This window comes from Arachis stenosperma, chromosome 6 (assembly GCF_014773155.1).
Source record: "Arachis stenosperma cultivar V10309 chromosome 6, arast.V10309.gnm1.PFL2, whole genome shotgun sequence".
NCBI lineage: Eukaryota > Viridiplantae > Streptophyta > Magnoliopsida > Fabales > Fabaceae > Arachis > Arachis stenosperma.
This window is the reverse complement of record NC_080382.1, coordinates 114,376,626-114,396,235: the sequence shown is the minus strand read 5'-3', so window position 1 is coordinate 114,396,235 and position 19,610 is coordinate 114,376,626. Positions and strand designations below refer to the sequence as shown.

The 19,610-nt window shown below is 34.3% G+C and overlaps 3 protein-coding genes across 9 annotated transcripts; 2 read left to right on the top strand and 1 right to left on the bottom strand.

Annotated features, from left to right (window-relative positions):
• Positions 1 to 1,247: 1,247 nt before the first annotated feature.
• LOC130934437 (uncharacterized) lies at positions 1,248 to 1,613 on the bottom strand. The gene has a single exon (XM_057864010.1). The coding sequence runs from the start codon at positions 1,611 to 1,613 to the stop codon at positions 1,248 to 1,250; it is 366 nt and encodes a 121-aa protein (XP_057719993.1).
• A 2,333-nt stretch (positions 1,614 to 3,946) lies between these two features.
• LOC130935722 (uncharacterized) lies at positions 3,947 to 10,532 on the top strand. Its single transcript, XM_057865597.1, has 8 exons — positions 3,947 to 4,174; positions 5,152 to 5,380; positions 5,533 to 5,690; positions 5,815 to 5,957; positions 6,853 to 7,023; positions 8,031 to 8,113; positions 8,352 to 8,428; positions 9,474 to 10,532. Exons 1-8 carry the CDS (start codon positions 4,072 to 4,074, stop codon positions 9,794 to 9,796), a joined length of 1,287 nt encoding a protein of 428 aa, XP_057721580.1. The 5' UTR covers positions 3,947 to 4,071; the 3' UTR covers positions 9,797 to 10,532.
• Positions 10,533 to 12,403: 1,871 nt separating this feature from the next.
• On the top strand, positions 12,404 to 18,867 carry LOC130936751 (uncharacterized). Of its 7 annotated transcripts, none has more exons than XM_057866896.1 (10): positions 12,404 to 12,517; positions 12,607 to 12,757; positions 12,979 to 13,002; positions 13,467 to 13,695; positions 13,862 to 14,019; positions 14,117 to 14,259; positions 15,750 to 15,920; positions 16,577 to 16,659; positions 16,891 to 16,943; positions 17,829 to 18,867. In XM_057866896.1, exons 2-10 carry the CDS (start codon positions 12,646 to 12,648, stop codon positions 18,083 to 18,085), a joined length of 1,230 nt encoding a protein of 409 aa, XP_057722879.1. In that variant the 5' UTR covers positions 12,404 to 12,517; positions 12,607 to 12,645; the 3' UTR covers positions 18,086 to 18,867. The 7 variants fall into 7 exon arrangements, with proteins under 7 accessions (XP_057722879.1, XP_057722876.1, XP_057722882.1 ...); XM_057866893.1 differs by having other exon boundaries at positions 12,405 to 12,517; positions 16,873 to 16,943; XM_057866898.1 differs by lacking the exon at positions 12,979 to 13,002 and having other exon boundaries at positions 12,408 to 12,517; positions 16,873 to 16,943; positions 17,829 to 18,866.
• Positions 18,868 to 19,610: the final 743 nt, after the last annotated feature.

Sequence of the window (19,610 nt, the reverse complement as noted above, 5' to 3'; positions counted from 1 at the left end):
TTTCACAGGCACATCCGACCAAGTTCTACAGTCCTGGCAAGCCATTTCCTTTATTTCATCGGCTGGAGGGCATATTTGGCAGGGATAGAGCCACAGGAGCAGGGGCCGTTAGTGGCTTTGATGCGGAGGAACAGGTTAACGAAGAAGAGACAGAGGACACTGCAGTTGGATTTGATGAGTCTGAGATGTCTCCACATCCAGACAACGATGGAGGGCAAGCAATGCAAGGACAAGCATCACATTCTGAGGCCGGTGCGAGTGCGGGAAGCACAAGGCGATATGGGAGGAAGAGAAAACAAGTTGACGTACTCGAGAGGATGGCCGATCAGATTCAGCAATCATCGGCTGAGCAAAGAAAGAATGCCCAACTGATAGCTGATGCCATTGTTGGTGTGAACGAGAGGTGGAAGGTTGGCGAGAAGCTCACACAGCTTGGATTCGGTGATGACGAGGTGGTGAGGGCGATTTTGAAGTTTGCTGAGAGTTCTAATGTGTATGCACACTTCTGGGGCTTGTCAGATTCACAGATGATTGGCCTTGTGCGTTCCATTATATGAAGTTGACTACTGGTTAAATTTATTAAGTTTGGCTTAGGGTATTAACTTTGGTTTAGGGTGTTAACTTTTTCACCATAGGGTTTTAGGATTTTAGGACATGGTTATGTTTAAGATGGTATAACTTTGGTAATGCCTTTCTTTTGCTCTGTTTTTGGATAGATACTTCAGTAATGAATTATTTAACAATTATGTGTTTCCATTATAAACCTTTTCCTCAAAATGGACATATGTTGTGCACATGATCTTATTTGAATGACTAATGCAAAGATTCAACATATCCAGGTTATCCATAATTAAACAAAAGTTACCAACTATTTTTGGGTTATGTATATCACAGTGCTACTTACTTTAAACTTCTTCCAGTTAGCTTTGATTTCATTTTCTTCTCTTTTTTCTCATTGCACTATTGGACCCATTTTGTCTTCATTCTTCTTGTGTTCTAACTTAGCTTCATATCTATTTCTTTTAATGTAACATAATGTGTATAATATGATTCTTCTTATACGGTATTGAATAACAAAAAGAAAATATAATGTGAGAGCAGTAGTCAAGTAAAAAGAACACAGTCACAAATAGAAAAATAGATGTTGAACCTGTCCTCATTTTATAATTATCAAAAAAATTACAGAAACATGTTCTCAAACTAGTTATTACAATTTCTCATTTGCCTATTTGAGTTCAAAGGTCATACTATAACTTACACAACAATACAATGATCAAGACAACACAAACTACAGAAACAAGAAGTTGAAGGAATGCTAAAAATTTCAGATACACAACATCAGTATGAAGTTTTTCCACTCGTTCGCTCGTCTTAAAATTAGAGTTCAGTTGAGAAGATCGATCATCTCCAACGTCAGAATGTTGGATACTTGGACCTGCCCATCTAAACCATCCACATCGCCTTGTAGGACACGCGTAATACTTTCTACCCGGGTTGGCCACGCTATTCGAAACTTGTAACGGTGCTCTTAAACCACACTCACAAAAACGGTTTCCCGTTATGTTGCCGCTGCCGTATGTACCACTTGTAGATCTTCTACTTGTGGAAGCCATTGTTATCCAGGTTATACCTTTAACAGTAATTCAAAATTATTAATTTAGTACATACTACACATAAAAGAGATACTAGAAGGAATTTATACCCTCTACCAGAATGAGAGAGAGAATCTTCCTCCCAATAAAACCCCATTATCGACAAAACAGGCCAATTATCTTAGTATCTCCCCTCTTGTCAAATTGTCATTCGTCAAAAGTTCCAAGTGATCCTTCTCCTTCCTTGGTGTTACTTTTATCAAAAAAAGTTAAGCGTGTTACAGACTTACACTAACAAAATGCTTTTGATTCTAATCAAATTTCACATTTTTTTTTGTTTTCAGTTACAAAGTTCTAATCATCCAAGGTGCCAAAAATATCCGAAGATTCATATATGAAACAACCAAAGATGATTCAACAGAAACCAATTCAGAAATGGCAACAACAGATAACTAACAACATATAAAATATGAAATCAAAAAATGGATGCTACCTAAAAACTGAAAAATGGAGGCAAAATATAACAAAAAAAAATAAACAAATACAAAACCAACCTCAGGTAAAGAAGAAGAGGAGGAGGAAGAAGAAGAAGAAGCCATGAATGCGAATATGCAATTCCTTGCTCTTCAAAAAGTGGATTGTATTGTACAACAACAAAAATCAACAAATATTTACATAGCAAAATTACAAACTACTCTGTTTTGGTAGGAATCAAAACAATGTACCTGTTCTTCTCTCTTTTTTTTTTAAACAAAAAAAAGTTTTAAGAAACAAACAATGTATGGATTTCAATCAGTTTGATGCAGGACTGATGCGGACAACACCAAACATATATGGTCATTTTGTTAGTTGTGTTTGTTTCTTGTGATTGCAACATACAATGAATCTTTTTAGTGAACTAAAGACTAAAACAAATGTACAAAAAGTTAGGCGCTTTACATCTTCTTACCAGATTTTGGATATCAGTAATTTCTTTCCGTAACTCCTCAACTTCTACCTGCATTTCACAGAACAATTAATAATGTCTGCAAAATAAACTTATGCAAAAACCAAAAGGATTTCAGCTTCCCTTAAAAAGACATTGGAATAGGAAATGAAAAAATTCTACTACAAAATTATCTACATGAATGAACCATCCTAGTTGTGCCCACATTTAATTACAGCATTCTAAAGTATCAACCTAGTAAGAACTTGGTTGTTTAGCAGGAAAAAAAATAGTAGTTCCATATAATTCAGCTCCAATGTTTCTCCAGAGCTAATCCACAGTCTAATTCCAACAAATTAACGACTATGCAACTAATTAAAGCCTCAATTGAGCATATCCCTACAGAATCTTCGTCTAATTACTAAGCTAAAAACGAATTCACAATTATAAATAATTCCGAGGGTTAGGGTTTACAGCATACAGTGAAGAGGGAAGGAGCACCTTTGAAAGCTTGAAAGTTTAAGAAACATACCAACTCCGTTGACAGAGAAACAGTGGATACCAGATGCACAGCTCCGACACAGTGGCGACACACACACACCGACGTGGATACAGTAGCAGCCTCACAAACCGAGGGTCCACGAAGATGAACCAAGAACTAGAGAGGCGCCTTCGTGGTTCTGACCCTTCGAGGTACCACCGGCGATGGGTCGGGCTCCAGGGTTCGTTGACGGAAGAGGAGAGGAGAAAGGGTAGAGGAGAGGAGAAAGGGGGTTAAGGTTGAAGCTGATGAAAATGAAATTGTTTTTGGGGGTTAGGGTTGTTGGGTGAAAATAAGGGCATTTTAGTAATTTTTAATATTTAGTCTTTATTTTTTATTTCAAACCAAACACAATACCGAGACATAATTCAGTCTTGTACACTTTCACACCAAACACAATATTAATACTTAATTCTGTCTCTGTCTCTGTCTCTTGATCTCTGTCTCTCTATCTCTTAGTCTCTGTCTCGCAAACAAACGCTACCTTAGAGATGTGTGGATAAACAGCATATTCTTTGATGTGTAAATATCGCATCTAATGGGAGGCATGATTGGTTGGCGAAATTTGTGAAAGTGAGAACAAAGCTCAAAGCTGGTAGCGGGAGGACCGGAGAATGGAGATAGACTAGGGACTAAAGAGTAAATTTGGCTTATCTACGTACATTAATAAATGCATTATCTTTGTCTTGTTACTGTATTTATTATTTCAGTCAAAGAATCGCAATCCTAAGAAACATAAAGTCATAAAAGAACATATGATGAGTCGGCGCCATCCAAGAAGAAAGCTGCACTTTGCATTGTACTTGCACTGCCTACTTAAGGAAACCGAACCTTCTAGAAGCCGAGGAAGCATTCTGATCTGGTAGCACACGCCACTTCAGACATTCGTGTATGTCAACTTTTTCATCATGATCATCATATAACAATTAAAAGAGGCCCTGTTTCCGAATACCGAATAATATTACTATTACTCCTACGCGATTTGTATTCATCACATTCATTGCCCTGTGATAATGATGACGTGGTTCTACTCCGCCTCTGCGGCCGCCACTCTCCTCGTCTTCTTCAGCCCCTCACTTGTCGATCTGGATCATCACAAACCCCCTCAACTCCCAGGTCCCTAAAATGGATTTTCTCTTCCTCCTCTTCCACTTCCACATGCTCTACTTCATTTATTACAGTTTAGTTGATTCTCTCGCTATTCAAATGGTCCTAGGGTTCTCACAAAAAAAGGTCCTAGGGTTTCTCGCAATCTTGCCCCTTTTCAAATTCCGCTAAAAAAAAAAATACAAATCCCAGGTTCGATAGTACTAATGTCGAGGGTTATAAACAACACATTCAAGACAATTTCATTTTCTTTGACTTCAGGCTGTTTTTATTTGGCAAAAAAAAAAAAACAAGAAATTGTTGTTGTTACTGTTGGTGGGATGTGGGATTATGGTGATATAGTACAACCTGTTCGAATCAGATGCTAACTCCACGATGAATTCCTAGAATTCAGTCAATTCACCATTCAATCCTAAGTGAATAGCTTATTGGGCCTGGGCGTGTTTTAAGGTGTTTCTCTTTGCTTTCTGTCTCGTAGGGAAGTGAAGTTTCAGGTTAGTTATGCGGCAAGTCTTGGGTATGATCTGTGTTGTTTTTGTGTGATTGGTGCCTCAGTATGTTTCTGTGGTCTGATTGTTGAAGGATTTTGGGAGCTGATGATGGTAGCTAGCTATCAAAATTCAAAAGCTTTGTCTTTTGTTTATTTTGACCTTTTTCCCTTCTTGGGGATTGCCATGATTAATGCCTGTTCTGTTATTACGTTCGATAACCAGAAACAGAACATGATTGAAACATAGTCACTTCTGCTTTATGTTATTTTGTTTTATTTTATTTTTCTTTTTTCTTTCTTGAAAGAAAAGAATCAGGGTGAAAGCTGGCTTTGTCCTCTGGGGAAGAAGGGATGGGTATTCCACTCCAAAATCAAAAGGCACAACTCGCAAATATACTGAATATTAGAACCAAATTGCTTTTTATATTAATAGTTATTTTGTTCTTATACTTTCCGTTCCTATGTTGTGAAGAATCTAAAGACACTACAAATGCAGGAGTTAGCATTGAAAGGCCGGTGTTAGAGGTCACCCCTGCCCCCCTTTCCGGTCATTCAGCTACTTATGGTGTTGATGTACAAAACACTTTACGATGTGCCCGTGTTGCCATTTATGGCATCTCAAGATTGAATCTTCTGAGCTATGCTAGTTCATTCCACATTTCTGTGGCTCCCTCAGCCGCAATCCCAGAGAGGCTACATAGCCAAGTTCAGGTTTGTCTGCATAGGTGAGTGTATAGCTTTGATCAATGTACATGGTGATAGTATATTTATATTTATTTGCTGTCATCGCATTCCACCTCATTGGTGCATCTCCTGGATTCAACTTATTGCAAAATTCTATGAAGATTGCTTTTTCTTATTAATAAAGTATGTACAGGGACAATTCACTTGGATGGTGTGAGTGCCAAAAGGATGAATGGAAGAGCGTGCAGAAGGGCATATGGAGTGCCGATATGTCACCATATGACAAGAGGTACGCTGATGTGAGGATTAATGGTCAAACATCAGTGTCTGTTACAATTGCTCTTGAAGAAGGTATGCTCCTTCTATCTCATAAAAAGGATTAAAGGCAAATAGTTATTCTATTATTAGTGTTTTGTTTATTACTATTGCTATTTTTAATGGTGCTGATTTGTCCATGCTATTAAAATTGTTCCAGATATTCAGAATTTGTGCCTTATTAGTCTTGTACTTGGATTGGCACTGCTGTTGGCTCCAATTATTAGCAGTCGGGTTCCATGTTGCCATAGCAGTTCAATGGCTATAGTGATCTTTCCTGTCATTATAATTCTACTATTTCAGGTGTATAAAATTATTTCCTAAAATATACAGATCTCATTTTGTTATATTTATTCTGATTTTTATCATTATTTTGTTTTTAAACTTCCAAGCAACATTTTTTTTTTAAAACATTCAGGCAATTTTTAATGATGAACCTTGAAATTAAATAAAGTATGGTGTTGGGAAGGCTTAAATTTTGGGTCCTCTCTATTTTGTTCAGCTGTTAATCTCTTATTGTTTAAATGTCACCAGTTTGATTCCTACAGTTAGTAAAACAATGTCAAATTATTGAGTCATCAATGGTATTTTTCTTATACATACTACATGGAAGCCACAACATCACTTTCCTTCTTTGACCTCCTCTTCCTTTTTCCCAAATCTCCAACTCTTTCCTCCTCCTTGTTCTTAGCCATACTCTTCAACCAACTTTCCCATTCTACTCTTGCCTCCTTCTTTCCTCAGTTGAACCACAAGGTCAGCCTAATGGCACTGGCATTCACATTATGGATCAGCAGCAATGTGGCTTAATAAAGGTCGATCCTCCATGCTGCATAATGCCTGCTGAATGTTGGTGGACCATCTTTTCTGGTTATCACAAATATTGTGAATTCCTCCCTCATCCTATATGACTTGGCATGACTTGTCTATTATAGGGATCCATTAGCATACGAATTAGTTTTCATTAGTAAGTGCTACTCATCACTTGATTAGTATAAACAGATGAGATAGGGTAGAGGGAAGAGTATCTAGTCATTTGAGTAATTGGGAATGTTGGGAGAGTTGAGAGGTCTCTTGAATATCCTTACTATAATTCTAACTAATCAATAAAACACTGCATTCCGATTCCAGTAATAACAGTCGATCAGTGATATGTTACATTCTTTGTCATAAAATATTTCTCATAATGGTTTTACAGGTTGCTATTGTTGTAATACTGAGCATCATCTTGGCTGGAGCTGCTTTAGGTGATAGAATTGTTAGGAAATTTGTTTTCCCGAAACAAGATGGTACTAAGCATGCTGGGGTCGCTAAGTTTGTGATACTGAAATGGGGAATGCGCATCATAGGATCCGCCTTCATTTTTCAGGTTTGCATTTATGTAATTATAGTTTAGAGAACATGAACTACGCTATGGTTGTTATCCAAAACTCACCCTGTCGTATATGACAAATTTTGCTATGTCAATATGTCACCTTGTGTAATTTCTTATTGATGCATGACAAGATGAACAAATTTTCTTCACGGAAAGTATGTAACATGTTAATGTTTGTTCGTCATTTCACTGGAATTAATAGCCTAGCTTTTTTTGTCTAGCATCTCTATGAAACTCGGTCACTTGAAAATATTACCAAGCTGTACCACTTTTTGGGAAAGTTTTTTAACGACTTTTTGGGAAAGCTTTTTAACCTTCCATTATCTATTTATTAGGTGAACCAGCCGTCTATTGATTTTCAGTTTATTTTTATATTGTTTTCAAATATTTAATATACTTTTCACTGTTTTAATAGTATTTTAGAATATTAGTTTTACTATTATGTTGATATATATTGTTTTATTGTTTAATCTAATAGGTAATTGTTCATCAAGAGAGTGGCTTGCACTTAATTTATTTTCTCCTTTTGCCTTTTATTATTTTACCTATTTATCTAACTATTCACCAATTATAATGTTTGTTTTAAAAAATTTTCCACATAAACTTTGCAAATGTTGCTGTTTATAGAATCTAAATGTACAATATTACAATATATATGAAAAATCTTAAGTTTCTTTAATCAGTCACTATGTTGGTTCAGATGAAAATAATAAAATTTAAAAGTACCCTAAACACACAAGAAAAGAAAAACAAAAATATACATTGACAACAACAACAAAATTCTATTGTCCTTAAAATAACTGTAGGTAAAATAATCTGTTGGAAGCCATACACCTGAGGGAGGGAAAACCATACTAATTGTATCTCATCCTTCAGTTTTGGCTACTGTTCTATCATCTTACCAGATGCCAGTTCCTTACATAGTGACACATGCAATTATTTTAAGATTGTTGTTCATTTTCCTACTTATTTTGATTTTACAATTTTTTCTTTTCTGCCAGAGCACGACTGATCCGCCTTTGGCAAATGGAGCCTTGGTCTCGTTTGCAGCTGTTTATCTTATTATAAAGTGTATTCACACATGGTAAGTCTGACTTCTCTTTCTCCATTTTTTCGATCGCATAAAATGATTTTTAGTTGGATCCTGTCCAAAACAGTGTTTGTCTTTCTCTGGTTTTTGGGTGTTCATCCCTTTTTCGTTTTCGTTTATAAAAAAAGCAGAAATTTTTTTTTTTGGCGTTGGGGGGGGGGGGGGGGGGATAAAAGATATCGTTTTCATTTTCAACTTCTCCACTTGTAAACTGGCCATTGATTTCAAGCAGGCATGAAGGTTCAGTGAATGGTAATCCCCCTCAGCAGTGGAATAGAGGAACAGATGGTAGTGACAGCTTCATGGAAGGTATGTTTCATGCTCTAATCTTTCTTGAATAAGATTTCTACATATTCTGCAACAGAACTTTTTTTTTGGCTTCTATTTTTTATATTTTCAAGTATTTTTGGGGAATTACTAAGTGTAAACTAGTAATTAAATAAAAGAAATTGAACATTTTACTTACAATAGTGTATGGAATCCGTGGAACTGATTGAGCGAATATTTAGCAGTAAAAATGTGCAATATGCTCCAACTTAGGGAAGAAATGCTATGCTTTCATGTTGACTAAGCTGGAAAAGATTTCTTTCCATTGAGAAAAGCTCACTTGTTGGTTGAAAGCTAATTTTTCTCATAAAATACCTTTATATATACAGCAATTAAGTTGTTTATAGTTCATATGTATGCTCTGGTGCCATAATATAGCATTTTGAGATCCGTATGTAGGATTGTTATGTATCATCGGCATGGTTAATGCTGAAGAAGACGGAAAGAAAATGGTTAAAAGTTTAGTACTAAATGTATGATTTATTATTTATAAAAGTTGGGCACTGCAATAAGTTGCTTCTGCAAGCATGATGATCCCTCATGGGTCATGTGAGGGATGTTAATGTCTGTTTTATGCATTGCACTCAGTGCTTCAATATTTGGCATGTACTAAACAGACACTATTAAAAGCTACTTGAATGCTGGATCACTTCATTTGCTGCATTGAATTGATTTCTCAAGAGTCCCCTGTTCACACATATGGAAATGCTTTGCATTATTGTGTCTCCGTAGTTTTGTTACATTTTTGCTTTCATGCTCTATTTTTTGTTTAAGCCTTTCATTCACCTATATCAATAAAGAAAGTAGAAGAAAAGAGGAAAAAAAGATGTACATGCTTTGCACGGATTATGTTCTCTAATAAACCTTGGAGAAGTCTGTCTAAATTATTGATTTTCATTCAGATATTTATTACTCAAAAACTGTGAAGTTTCTGGAGCACAGCTTTTCTTGCAATAACAAAGCTGTGATACGCTGTCTGATCCATTTTTTGTTTCTTGTGTTGTATCTTCATTTCTTATGTATGTAGGGCACGTTTATATCTCAACCTTTTACAACAACAGAAAGAGGTTAACAGAGAATGAGCGGGTTGAGTCAACCCGAAAATTCACTGATCAAGCTTTAGCAGAGTTGATAGCATCTCCAGCTTTCAGTGCCTGGTTTATTGCGAATGCGGACCGGATACGAGTTGATCCACATGAACCAGCCAAGAATGTCAACAAGTTAAGAGCATTAAAGGAGCTTTCTTCTATGGCCATGGCCTATTGGAGGAGAGTCATAAATCTAAGTATGAGCAAAACAAATACTTTGATTGGAATAATTACAGATCGTGCGATTTGGTCTGGAGGGTAAAACCAGTACAACATGCTTGACATTCTAATCCAGTATGACCTTAATCTCACTGCAGAAGTCTCCAGATTCTAAAAATACTCTGAAACTTCTTATCTACTCTACAGTTGATGCTCTACCACTCCCTTTGAAGATGGGTTCATGGGTTGAGGCGATTCTTGTATTTTATGATTAGTGTACAGGTTTTTGTTCTAATTTGTATCTGCATAAGTCATCATTTTGGGTTGAATAGAGGGAAATAGTTCAGCATTTACTTGCTCAATTTTATTTAGTTGTTGGTTATGTTGGTCTGGGTGTGTGACAGAGATTCTTCTGTACAATGTGATCAAATGGACCAAGAACTACCCACACAACCACCTGTATCTTCCGCGACCACTATGTTCACAACTTAGTTGCCGTCTGTCACCGTCTATTGTTGAACACCTCCATTGTTTACAATCTTGCTGCTCATGCATCTGCACCACATAAGGTTGACGAAATGATGTAACTGTCTGGGAAAAGGTTGGGTTTTGAAGGAAGGGGAATGACGCTGAGAATGTGTTTCTGGGTTTGGGAATGTATATATTATTATTGGAATGGCAGAGCTAGAGATGCATTTTTGAGTTGTATTTTGGAGGGGAAAGGAAAGCACACATTTCAATATGTAGTGTATATTGTAATTGTGTAAGCTGTGTGTTTGAGATCCACGGCCTTGATTATATATTTTCTTAACCAAAATAAAATAAATAAAATTTAGAGTTAAATGTAGTGTCTACATATTATCTAATGGAAAATTCTAATCAATCTAATCTAGTAATCTACATGAATATTATACGGTGGTTTTTTCAATCTCTCTCTTAGTTAAGAGATTAAAATACACTTGTATGATTAATCAATGTTGTTTGACTAAATGAAGTATTACACATTTGAATTTGATTTCAAAAATATTAAAAAAAATACCCACAAAGTTTCAAAAATTATTTTTAATATGAAAATATAAATAGTGTTTTGGTTGAATATTGATATTTGAAGTGTATTAAACTATTGTTATAATTATTTAACATGTTTTTCATATGTTTCAACATATTTTCCACGTGTTGACTAAGATGTTGTGTTGGTCAGAATATTACTACGTGTTACAATACATTTTTTACGTGTTGATTTCTCATTTACAAAATTTACCTATGTATAATTACACCAAATAATTTTATTTTTAACAAAAATATCAATATTTTTTTCATATAAAAAAAAAATCAGCCACAAAGTTCATAGTTAAAATTTAAATGAGTCAAATAACCTTTGCAGGTTCTATTATTGATAGACGTTTCGCATTTGGATACTGTATGCTTTTTTGGAGAGAGAGAAAAAAAAAAAAAAGAGGAGAGGGTTAGAACATTTCTAATAAAGTATTTATAAAGTATATTTTAAAAAAGTAAATTGATTTATAATTAAAATCTATATTAAAGTTGATATATGAAATGAAACTGATATTATTTTAGATTATAATATTATTTTCATAAAAAATCAATAAAATTTTATTATTTATATAATTATATTGATAAAATAATATAAAATTTTAAATAAATTAAAACTAAATATTAAAAAATTCCATAAATATTTTTAAAATTCAAAATAAAATTGAAATTAGAACTATCATTGAGAATGTTCTTAACAACAAAAGGTGATTGAATTTTGAGTTATGACACGACGTGCGTGGACTTCTATGGATGAAGTTAATATAGAGATTATCATGGTTTATGAGTGTGGTCTAAATAATATATAATATTATTCTTCTAAAAAATAATAGATCAGTTAATTCCAGCTAATATTTACAATATTGTTGCAAAATTTGACTAATTTCAATTTAAATTCATAATCAGATTTAAATTTGTATTTTTATCAATAGATATTAAAATGAACATTAAATATTATATTTCGCTAACCATATATCGTATATTTCACTATTAAAAATGCACAATACATATTTTATATATATTTTAAATCTTATATAATTATAATTTATATAACAAACATGCGAAGTTTTTTTTAACAAATTATATATTATAAATCATAATTTTATACCGTAAATGACATGAGTTATTAAATTTGGTGGTAGTTAAGTTTTGGGCAACGGATATTCAGTGATTCATGCTCAGCAGTAAGCAAGAAGATGGAAAAAAAAATGGACCTGAACTGTTTGTTTAGATATGGGGAATATGAAGGGAAAAACAGGATGAAAAGATAGATTTTTTGTTGTTTGGATTAGAAGAAAAAACTGAAAAGAAAAGAAAAATATAGTATAGAGTCCATCAAATTCTTTTCTGCTAAAAAATGAGATGAAAACAGAGAAAAAATATGAACATATTGACAAAATTATTAATTTGTTTTTAATTAATAAAAAATAAAAATTTAAATTATAATTTATATATAATATAAATAAATATATTAATATAATTTTATTTTATTATAATTTTATTTTTTTATTTTTTTTATCTAACTAATTTTTTTATTCAATTTTTTTTCATTTAAACCACACATAAAAGAAAAATCTATTTTCTTTTTATTTCCCATCATCTAATCTAACAGTGAAAATGGGCAGGCCCACCACTTTGGCTCTAAGCAAGATGCGAATAATCAGAGAAGACAACCAAATTCAAAGATTCAGTTTTGCAATTGTACTTGCTTAAGAAAACCAGAAAGCGCCAGGAGGGTCCCAGAAAACCAGAAAGCTTTATACTCTAGAAGGTACTATTTATGCCTGGATATACATATAAAAGTTAAAGCCTAGAGAGTGTTCTCCAATATTATTATTATTATTATTATTATTATTGCAGAACTTGCATTCGTCTGATTCTTTGCATTTGGCCATCAAAATGAGGTGGTTCTCCTTCTCCGCCGCGGTCGCCGCCGCCGCTATCTTACTTCTCTTCCTCATCTGCCCCTCTTTCGTCGCCCGGGATCATCAGAATCCTCCTCCACTCCCAGGTCTCAAAAATAGATATTTTCTCCTCTTCCTCTTCCTCCTTCCACTCCCACTCCCTCATTTATTACTGTTTCGTTGATTCTCTCGCTTCTCAATATCAATTATCTCTAGGTTTGCTTCCCCCTTTTCAATTTCTGCTGCAAAGTGCAAGCGCCCAGTTCATATCTTACTTTCACTTTACCTGTTGGAATCGATTGCTAACTCCACAAGGAATTCCTAATAGCTCATTGCCTCATTGGGCCTGTAGGTGTGTTACGGGGTTCCTATTTGCTTTGCTTTTGTTTTAGTTGTAGGGAAGTGCAGTTTGAGGTTAGTTATGTGGTGGTGAGTCCTTGGATATGATCATTGTTGTATCGTGTTGTTTATTCAGATCTTATTGGTTTATGTTATTGGTGTCCCTATGACGAATAATTTTTGCACATGATGGTAGATGGATTTCAAAAGCTTTGTCTTTTATGTTTATTTTGACCTTCATGAAGCTTGTCATGGTTGATGGGTAGTTTCAGTATTGTGCTGTTATGTTGGATGAACAGAAACAATGCATGTATAGCCACTTCTTTCTTTCTTTCTCTCTTATTTATTTATTTATTGATTATTTTGTTTTTGTTCTTTCGTTCAATTTTCTTTTGTATATTGTTAATTGTTTTGTTCTTATATTCTCCATTCCTCTTCAATGTATATTGTAAAAAATCTAAGACATTACACCTGCAGGAATTAGCATTGAAAGGCCGGTGTTACAGGTCACCCCTAGCCCCCTTTCTGGTCATTCAGCTACTTATGATGGTGGTGTTCAAAACACTTTAAGATGTGCGCGTGTTCCCGTCTATGGCATCTCAAGATTGAATCTTCTGAGCTATGCTAGTTCGTTCCATATTTCTGTGGCTCACTCGGCTGCAATCTCAGAGAAGTTACATAGCCAAACTCATGTTTGTCTACATAGGTGATAAGTGCATAACTTTCAACGTACATAGTATGTTTATATTTATTTTCTGTCAATGCATTCCTCCTTGTTGGTGCATTCCCGGAATAGAAACACTATCATGGACATGGTTTCAACTTTCTGTAAAAATCTATGAAGATTGCCTTTTCTTATTAATAATGGATAGGGACATTTCACTTGGATTGTGTGAGTGCCAAAAGGATGAATGGGAGAGTGTGCAGAAGGGGATCTGGAGTGCTGTTATGTCACCCTACGAAACCAGATATGTTGATGTCAGGATCGATGGTCAAATACCAGATTCTGTTACAATTGCTCTTGAAGAAGGTATGCCCCATCCATCTCATAAAACCACCTTTTTTGTTTTAATGTTATTTTCTGATGGTGCTCATGTATGTATACATGTTATTAAATCTTGTTGCAGATCTTCAGGATTGGTCTCTTACTAGTCTTCTACTTGGATTGGCATTGCTGTTCGCTCCAATTATTACCAGTCGGGTTCCATTTTGCCACAGCAGTTCATTGGTTACAGTGATCTTTCCTGTCATTGTAATTCAACTATTTGAGGTGCATAAAGTTCCATCCTAAAACATATGGATGTTCCATTTTACCATAGCAGTTCATTTGTTATGGATCTCTAATGAGTATCTAAGGAAAGTAGAGAACCATACTTTAAAAGCTAGTTATTAAGGGAAAAAACCACTATTTAATTATTTAAATACAATATCAAGCATCTCATGCTATTCGATGTAGGATTTTGGGCACCCTTTAATACCAAGTTCCTAACAATACACTGTTTTGGGAGACCTGACGTCTATGGCGACTTCACTTGATCGCCATTGACCCACTGATAGCCATTTGGCCATAGGCTATCAGTTCAGTATTCACCTTAATCCAACTTATAGGTATCCCTTTCCATGGAGCCAAGGCTATGGACTATTAGTGTTCAATATTCACCTTAATCCAGTCTCTAGGTAGCACTTTATATGGTGCCGACAAGGAAGGCTCAGAAAGTAGGAAACCACACTATAAAAGCTAGCTATTAGAGGGAAAAACCCTTTAAATACATCATCAAGCATCCCATATTACACGATATAGGACTTTGGGCACCTCATAATACCCAAGTCTCTAACGAGCCAGCCACACAGATCAGCCCTCACCGTTGAAAGGTGGAAATTCCACCCTCCGATTCAGATCCACGATTTTGATTAAGAATATGGTCCCCTCCGACGATCTTCCCATCGGTTTTCCTTGGTGGCATCGGATCTCATTAGATCCCAAGTAATTTTATATTTTTCGAAAAATCAAGCATTTTGTAATTTTTAAACCTTGAAAATAAATAAATTATGTTATCAATAAGGCTTAATTTTTTGTTCCTTGCTAATTTTTATTAGCTTCTGGCTCTCCTTTTTTTCTACCTCAAATGTGATGAATATGTTCCCTAACACGACTATGGAAAATGATGATGTGACTAACAAATTATTGTGTATCCCACATGGTAGCCACGTTATTTGTTGACGTCCTCTACCCTTTCTTCAAATGCTCAACCCTTTTCCCTTCCTGATCTTAGCCATACTCTTCCAACCAACCTTCCGATTCTACTCTTGCCTTCTTCGTTGGATAGTTGACCCACAAGGTCAGTTTGATGGCATTGGCATTATGCAGCAACAGCAGCAACAATAGATGAAAGTGGGTTAGGAAGGTGACTCCATGCTGTATGACTCCTACAGAATGTTGACCATATTGCTTGACTATGAGACATTTTATCAACGCTTTCCTCATCCTGTACGGCTTGGCTTAGGTTGTCTATGTTAGGTTTATGTTCTAGTTTTTATTAGTATGTGCTAGTTATGAGTACTTAGTTAGTTACACTTGGTTATTGATTAGTGTAAATGGAGGTGATAGGCTGGATGACAGTGTGTCCCTTGTCTATTCATTTGAGTAATTGGGAGTGTTAGGAGAGTTGCTAGGTCGCTTTAATATCCTCACTAGTCACTACAATTGTAATTCATCTGTGAACACCACTTTCTGATTCCACTTCCAATTGTCTATTACAGGTTGCTATTTTTGTAATCCTGAGCATCATCTTGGCTGGAGCTGCTTTAGTTTACTCAGTTGTTAGTAGGTTTGTTTTTTCAGAACAAGATGGTACTAAGGCTGCTGGGGTTGCTCGGTTTGTGATACTGAAGTGGGAAATGCGCATCATAGGATCCACCTTTATTTTTCAGGTTTGCATTCGTGTCATTAGAGTTTAGATATAATGGAATACTCTATAGCCTTATCAAAATTCACCCTGTCTTAACTGAATGCTTTGAAGTTTACTTTTGCCTTTTGACTTTAATTTATTTTACATTATTTTACCAATTTATGTAATTATTTTTCCATTATAATATTTGTTTTGAATTTTCCACATAAATATTTTTAAGTAGTATATGGAATCTAAATGTTCAATATATGAAAAATCCAATTTCTGTAATTGTTCACTATATTGTTTAGATGGGAAATAATAAAAATTACAGAATACTTTAAACATAGGCAAAATAAAAAGATAAAATGAAAATATAAATTGACTACAAAAAAAATAAAAAATAAAACCTCTGCTGCCTGACCATTTTTGTATGATACATGCAATTAGTTTAGAAATGCTGGTCATTTTCCTATTTGGATTTAGCTAAAAAGTGCCCTAAGGACATTGATTAAGAGGATGAAAGTAGAAATTTTTTATTTCTTTCAATGCATTTAATACATAGAAAACTTAAAATAGTTACATTTCACTTGAATTTTCTATTCTATGTAAACTTTTTAATTTGGTATCCTTAGAGAACTTGTTAGCAAGAATGTTTTAGTATATTCTGAATTCACTTTTTTTTCTTTTTTTGGTCAGAGCACTATTGATCCTCCTTTAGCAAAAGGAACCTTGGCCTCTTTTGCAGTTGTTTATATTGTTGTTAAGTGTCTTAGTGTATGGTAAGTTTGACTTCTCTTTTGTTTATTATTATTATTAAGATAAATGATTTTTATTGGATACCACTCCTATATTTGCTTCAATTGTGGTTACTACTGCACTCCAAAGAGGTTTTCATATCTTTTTCCTCTTGGTCTTTTTGGTTTCTATTTATTATTTATTTATTGGTCTTGATGTAAAAGATATTTCCTGCATCCTTCTCCACTTGTTAACAGGCCATTCATTTCAAGCAGGAATGAAGGTTCAGTAAATGGTAGAACAGCTGATACTGATGAATTCACGAGAGGTATTGTTTACTAAGCTGGAAAAGATTTCTTCCCATTGAGAAAAATCCAACTTGTTTGTTCAAAGCTAACTTGCTCATAAGATACCTTGAACAATTAAGTCTTTTATATGTATGCGGCATATTAAAGCATCTTGAGATCCGTGTGCCGGAAAGAAAATGGTTAAATTTCTTATGGATCATTATGGTTAATGTTGAAGAGGGAAAGAAAATGGTTAAATTTGTCAAAAGTTCAGTACTAATTGTACGAAAATCACTAAATTAAAATTGAGAACTATGATGAGTTGCTTCTGCATGTTTTTTCATGTTATTATTGTCATACAAGGGATGTTTTTATGCATTGCAGTATTGCACTTTCTGTTCTTTTGATTCTTGGCACGTTTATTCTATCCTCCTCTATGGTGGAAGAAACTCGCACTCCACATCACTTTACAACCAGTCACTTATCTCATTCATGTTTTTAGTTATATTTTCTTGCTTTTTCTCTTAAATATTTGTGGCAATAAATAATTGAGGGAAGAATTACTCTTCCTCCTTGTTATATTCTTCATCCATGGTGTATATAATAAGCTTCCATACACATGAACATGCTTTGCATTGTTGAGTCTATGTGCTTTTGTTGCATTTAATTTTATTTCCTTGCTCTCGTTGGGCTTAAGCCTTCCTTTCACCTGTCGAGAGGAAAAAAAGAAAGAGGAAAGAAAAGGATGCACATGCTTTGTATGATTCTCTAATAAACTCTGGGGAAGTCTCCAAAGTAGTGATTTTCAGTCAGATCATCAGATGTTTATTCTATCACTTGAAACCTGTAAATCTTCTGGAATGTTGTGATAGATTGTTTGATCCATTGTCTGTTTCATGTCGTGTCTTCACCTTCTATGCAAATAGGGTATTTCTCAACCTATCACAACCTGGGAAACCGAGAGATGTTCACAGAGAATCAGTGGGTTGAGTCGACTCAAAGATACACTGAGCAAGCCTTAGCAGACTTGATGGCATCTCCGGCTTTCATTGCCTGGTTGACTGAGAGTACAGGCCGGATACGAGTTGATCCACATGAACCAGCCAAGAATGTTAGCAGGCTAGGAGCATTAAGGAACTTACTTCCATGGCCATGGCCTTTTCAAGAAGATTCAGAAATCTAAGTATGAGAAAAATGAATACTCTGATTGGAGAAGTTAAAAGATTGTGAGAGTTGGTCTGGATCATTAACTGCTGATGTGCCTGATGGATGGTAAAATTTGAATGGGATGCTTGTCGTTTATCTGGCATGGCCGTACACTTGATGCTCCATCGCTTCCTTGAATATGGGTTTACAGATTGAGGTGGTTCTTGGTCTTTTGTGATTAGTGTATAGGTTCTTGTTCTGATTTGCAGTTGCATAGGTCATCATTTTGGGCTGAATAATGTTGTGTTCATTATGAGTTGCTCAATTTTGTTTTATCGTTGGTTATGTTGGTCTGGTTTTGGTTGAGATTCTTCTGTACAAAGTGATCAGACCACCCACACAGCAGCCTATGTTTTCCACTGCCACATTGTTCAAGACTTGGTCACCTTCTATTGTCCAACACATGCATTGTTATAGTTTTCTGCTTATGCATCTGCACCACATAACGCTGATGAGATGATGGAACTGTCTGGGAAAAGGTTGGGTTTTGAAGGAAGGGGAATAGCAGTGAGAATGTGTTTCTGGGGTTAGGGGATGTATACATTATTGCTGTTGTCTTGACAGTTTCTCTGCCTCATGTAGCCGCACCTTGGAATTGGAGAGCTAAAGAAATGATAGAATGATAAAGTGGAGGTGGAAGGATACCACATATGTCAATATATGTAGTGTATCTTGTAATTGTGTAAGCTGTCTTTGTGATACATGGATAAGATTATATATTTTCTCTATTTATTAATTGAATAAATAATCTTTTTTGTGTGTGGGTGTTTTTTGTAAATCATTACCTCAAATTTTAGTGGTAGACAAAAATAATCTTAAAAGATGTAAATGTTAAAATAGTCTTTAAAAAATTTAAAAATTTGACAAAAAGTGACAAAATGTCAATTAGAAATTGTTTGGTTGAGTTTTTAAAAAAAATATCATTTTTTAATAATATTTTTTAACAGATTTTTTACAAAAATAAAAATAATTTTATATTTAAATATTTTATTTAAAAGTACTTATTTAAGAGAAATTGTTTGAATACAAAAATATTAAAGTATTTTTATAATAATAAAATCACTTAAAAGAATATTCAATCATAAAAAAATTTATTAATAATAATTAAAAAAATTAATTATACTCATTCGTTTGATCTGATAATTAATTTTTTATATTGTTTCTTATTTTTTTTATTACCCATTTGTTGATCTATTATTTATAATAGTACCATAATTTTTATTGATATGTAATGGAATAATATTTTTAAATTTTTGTAAAATACTTGTCATTAGAATCTATTATTTTTATAAAATTATAAAAAGTGAAATATGCAATAATGATATTATGTTGGGTTTTAAATTTAGCTCATAATGGCATATTTCATAGTATCTTCTATCTAAAAGTTCTTTCAATTACTATCCTTAAACTTGAATGACAATACTTGAATTTTTCATAAATTTGGTGTTAGTCTCAATCATAGAATATGATACTTTGTATGATAATAAGGTCCTAAAAGTTTT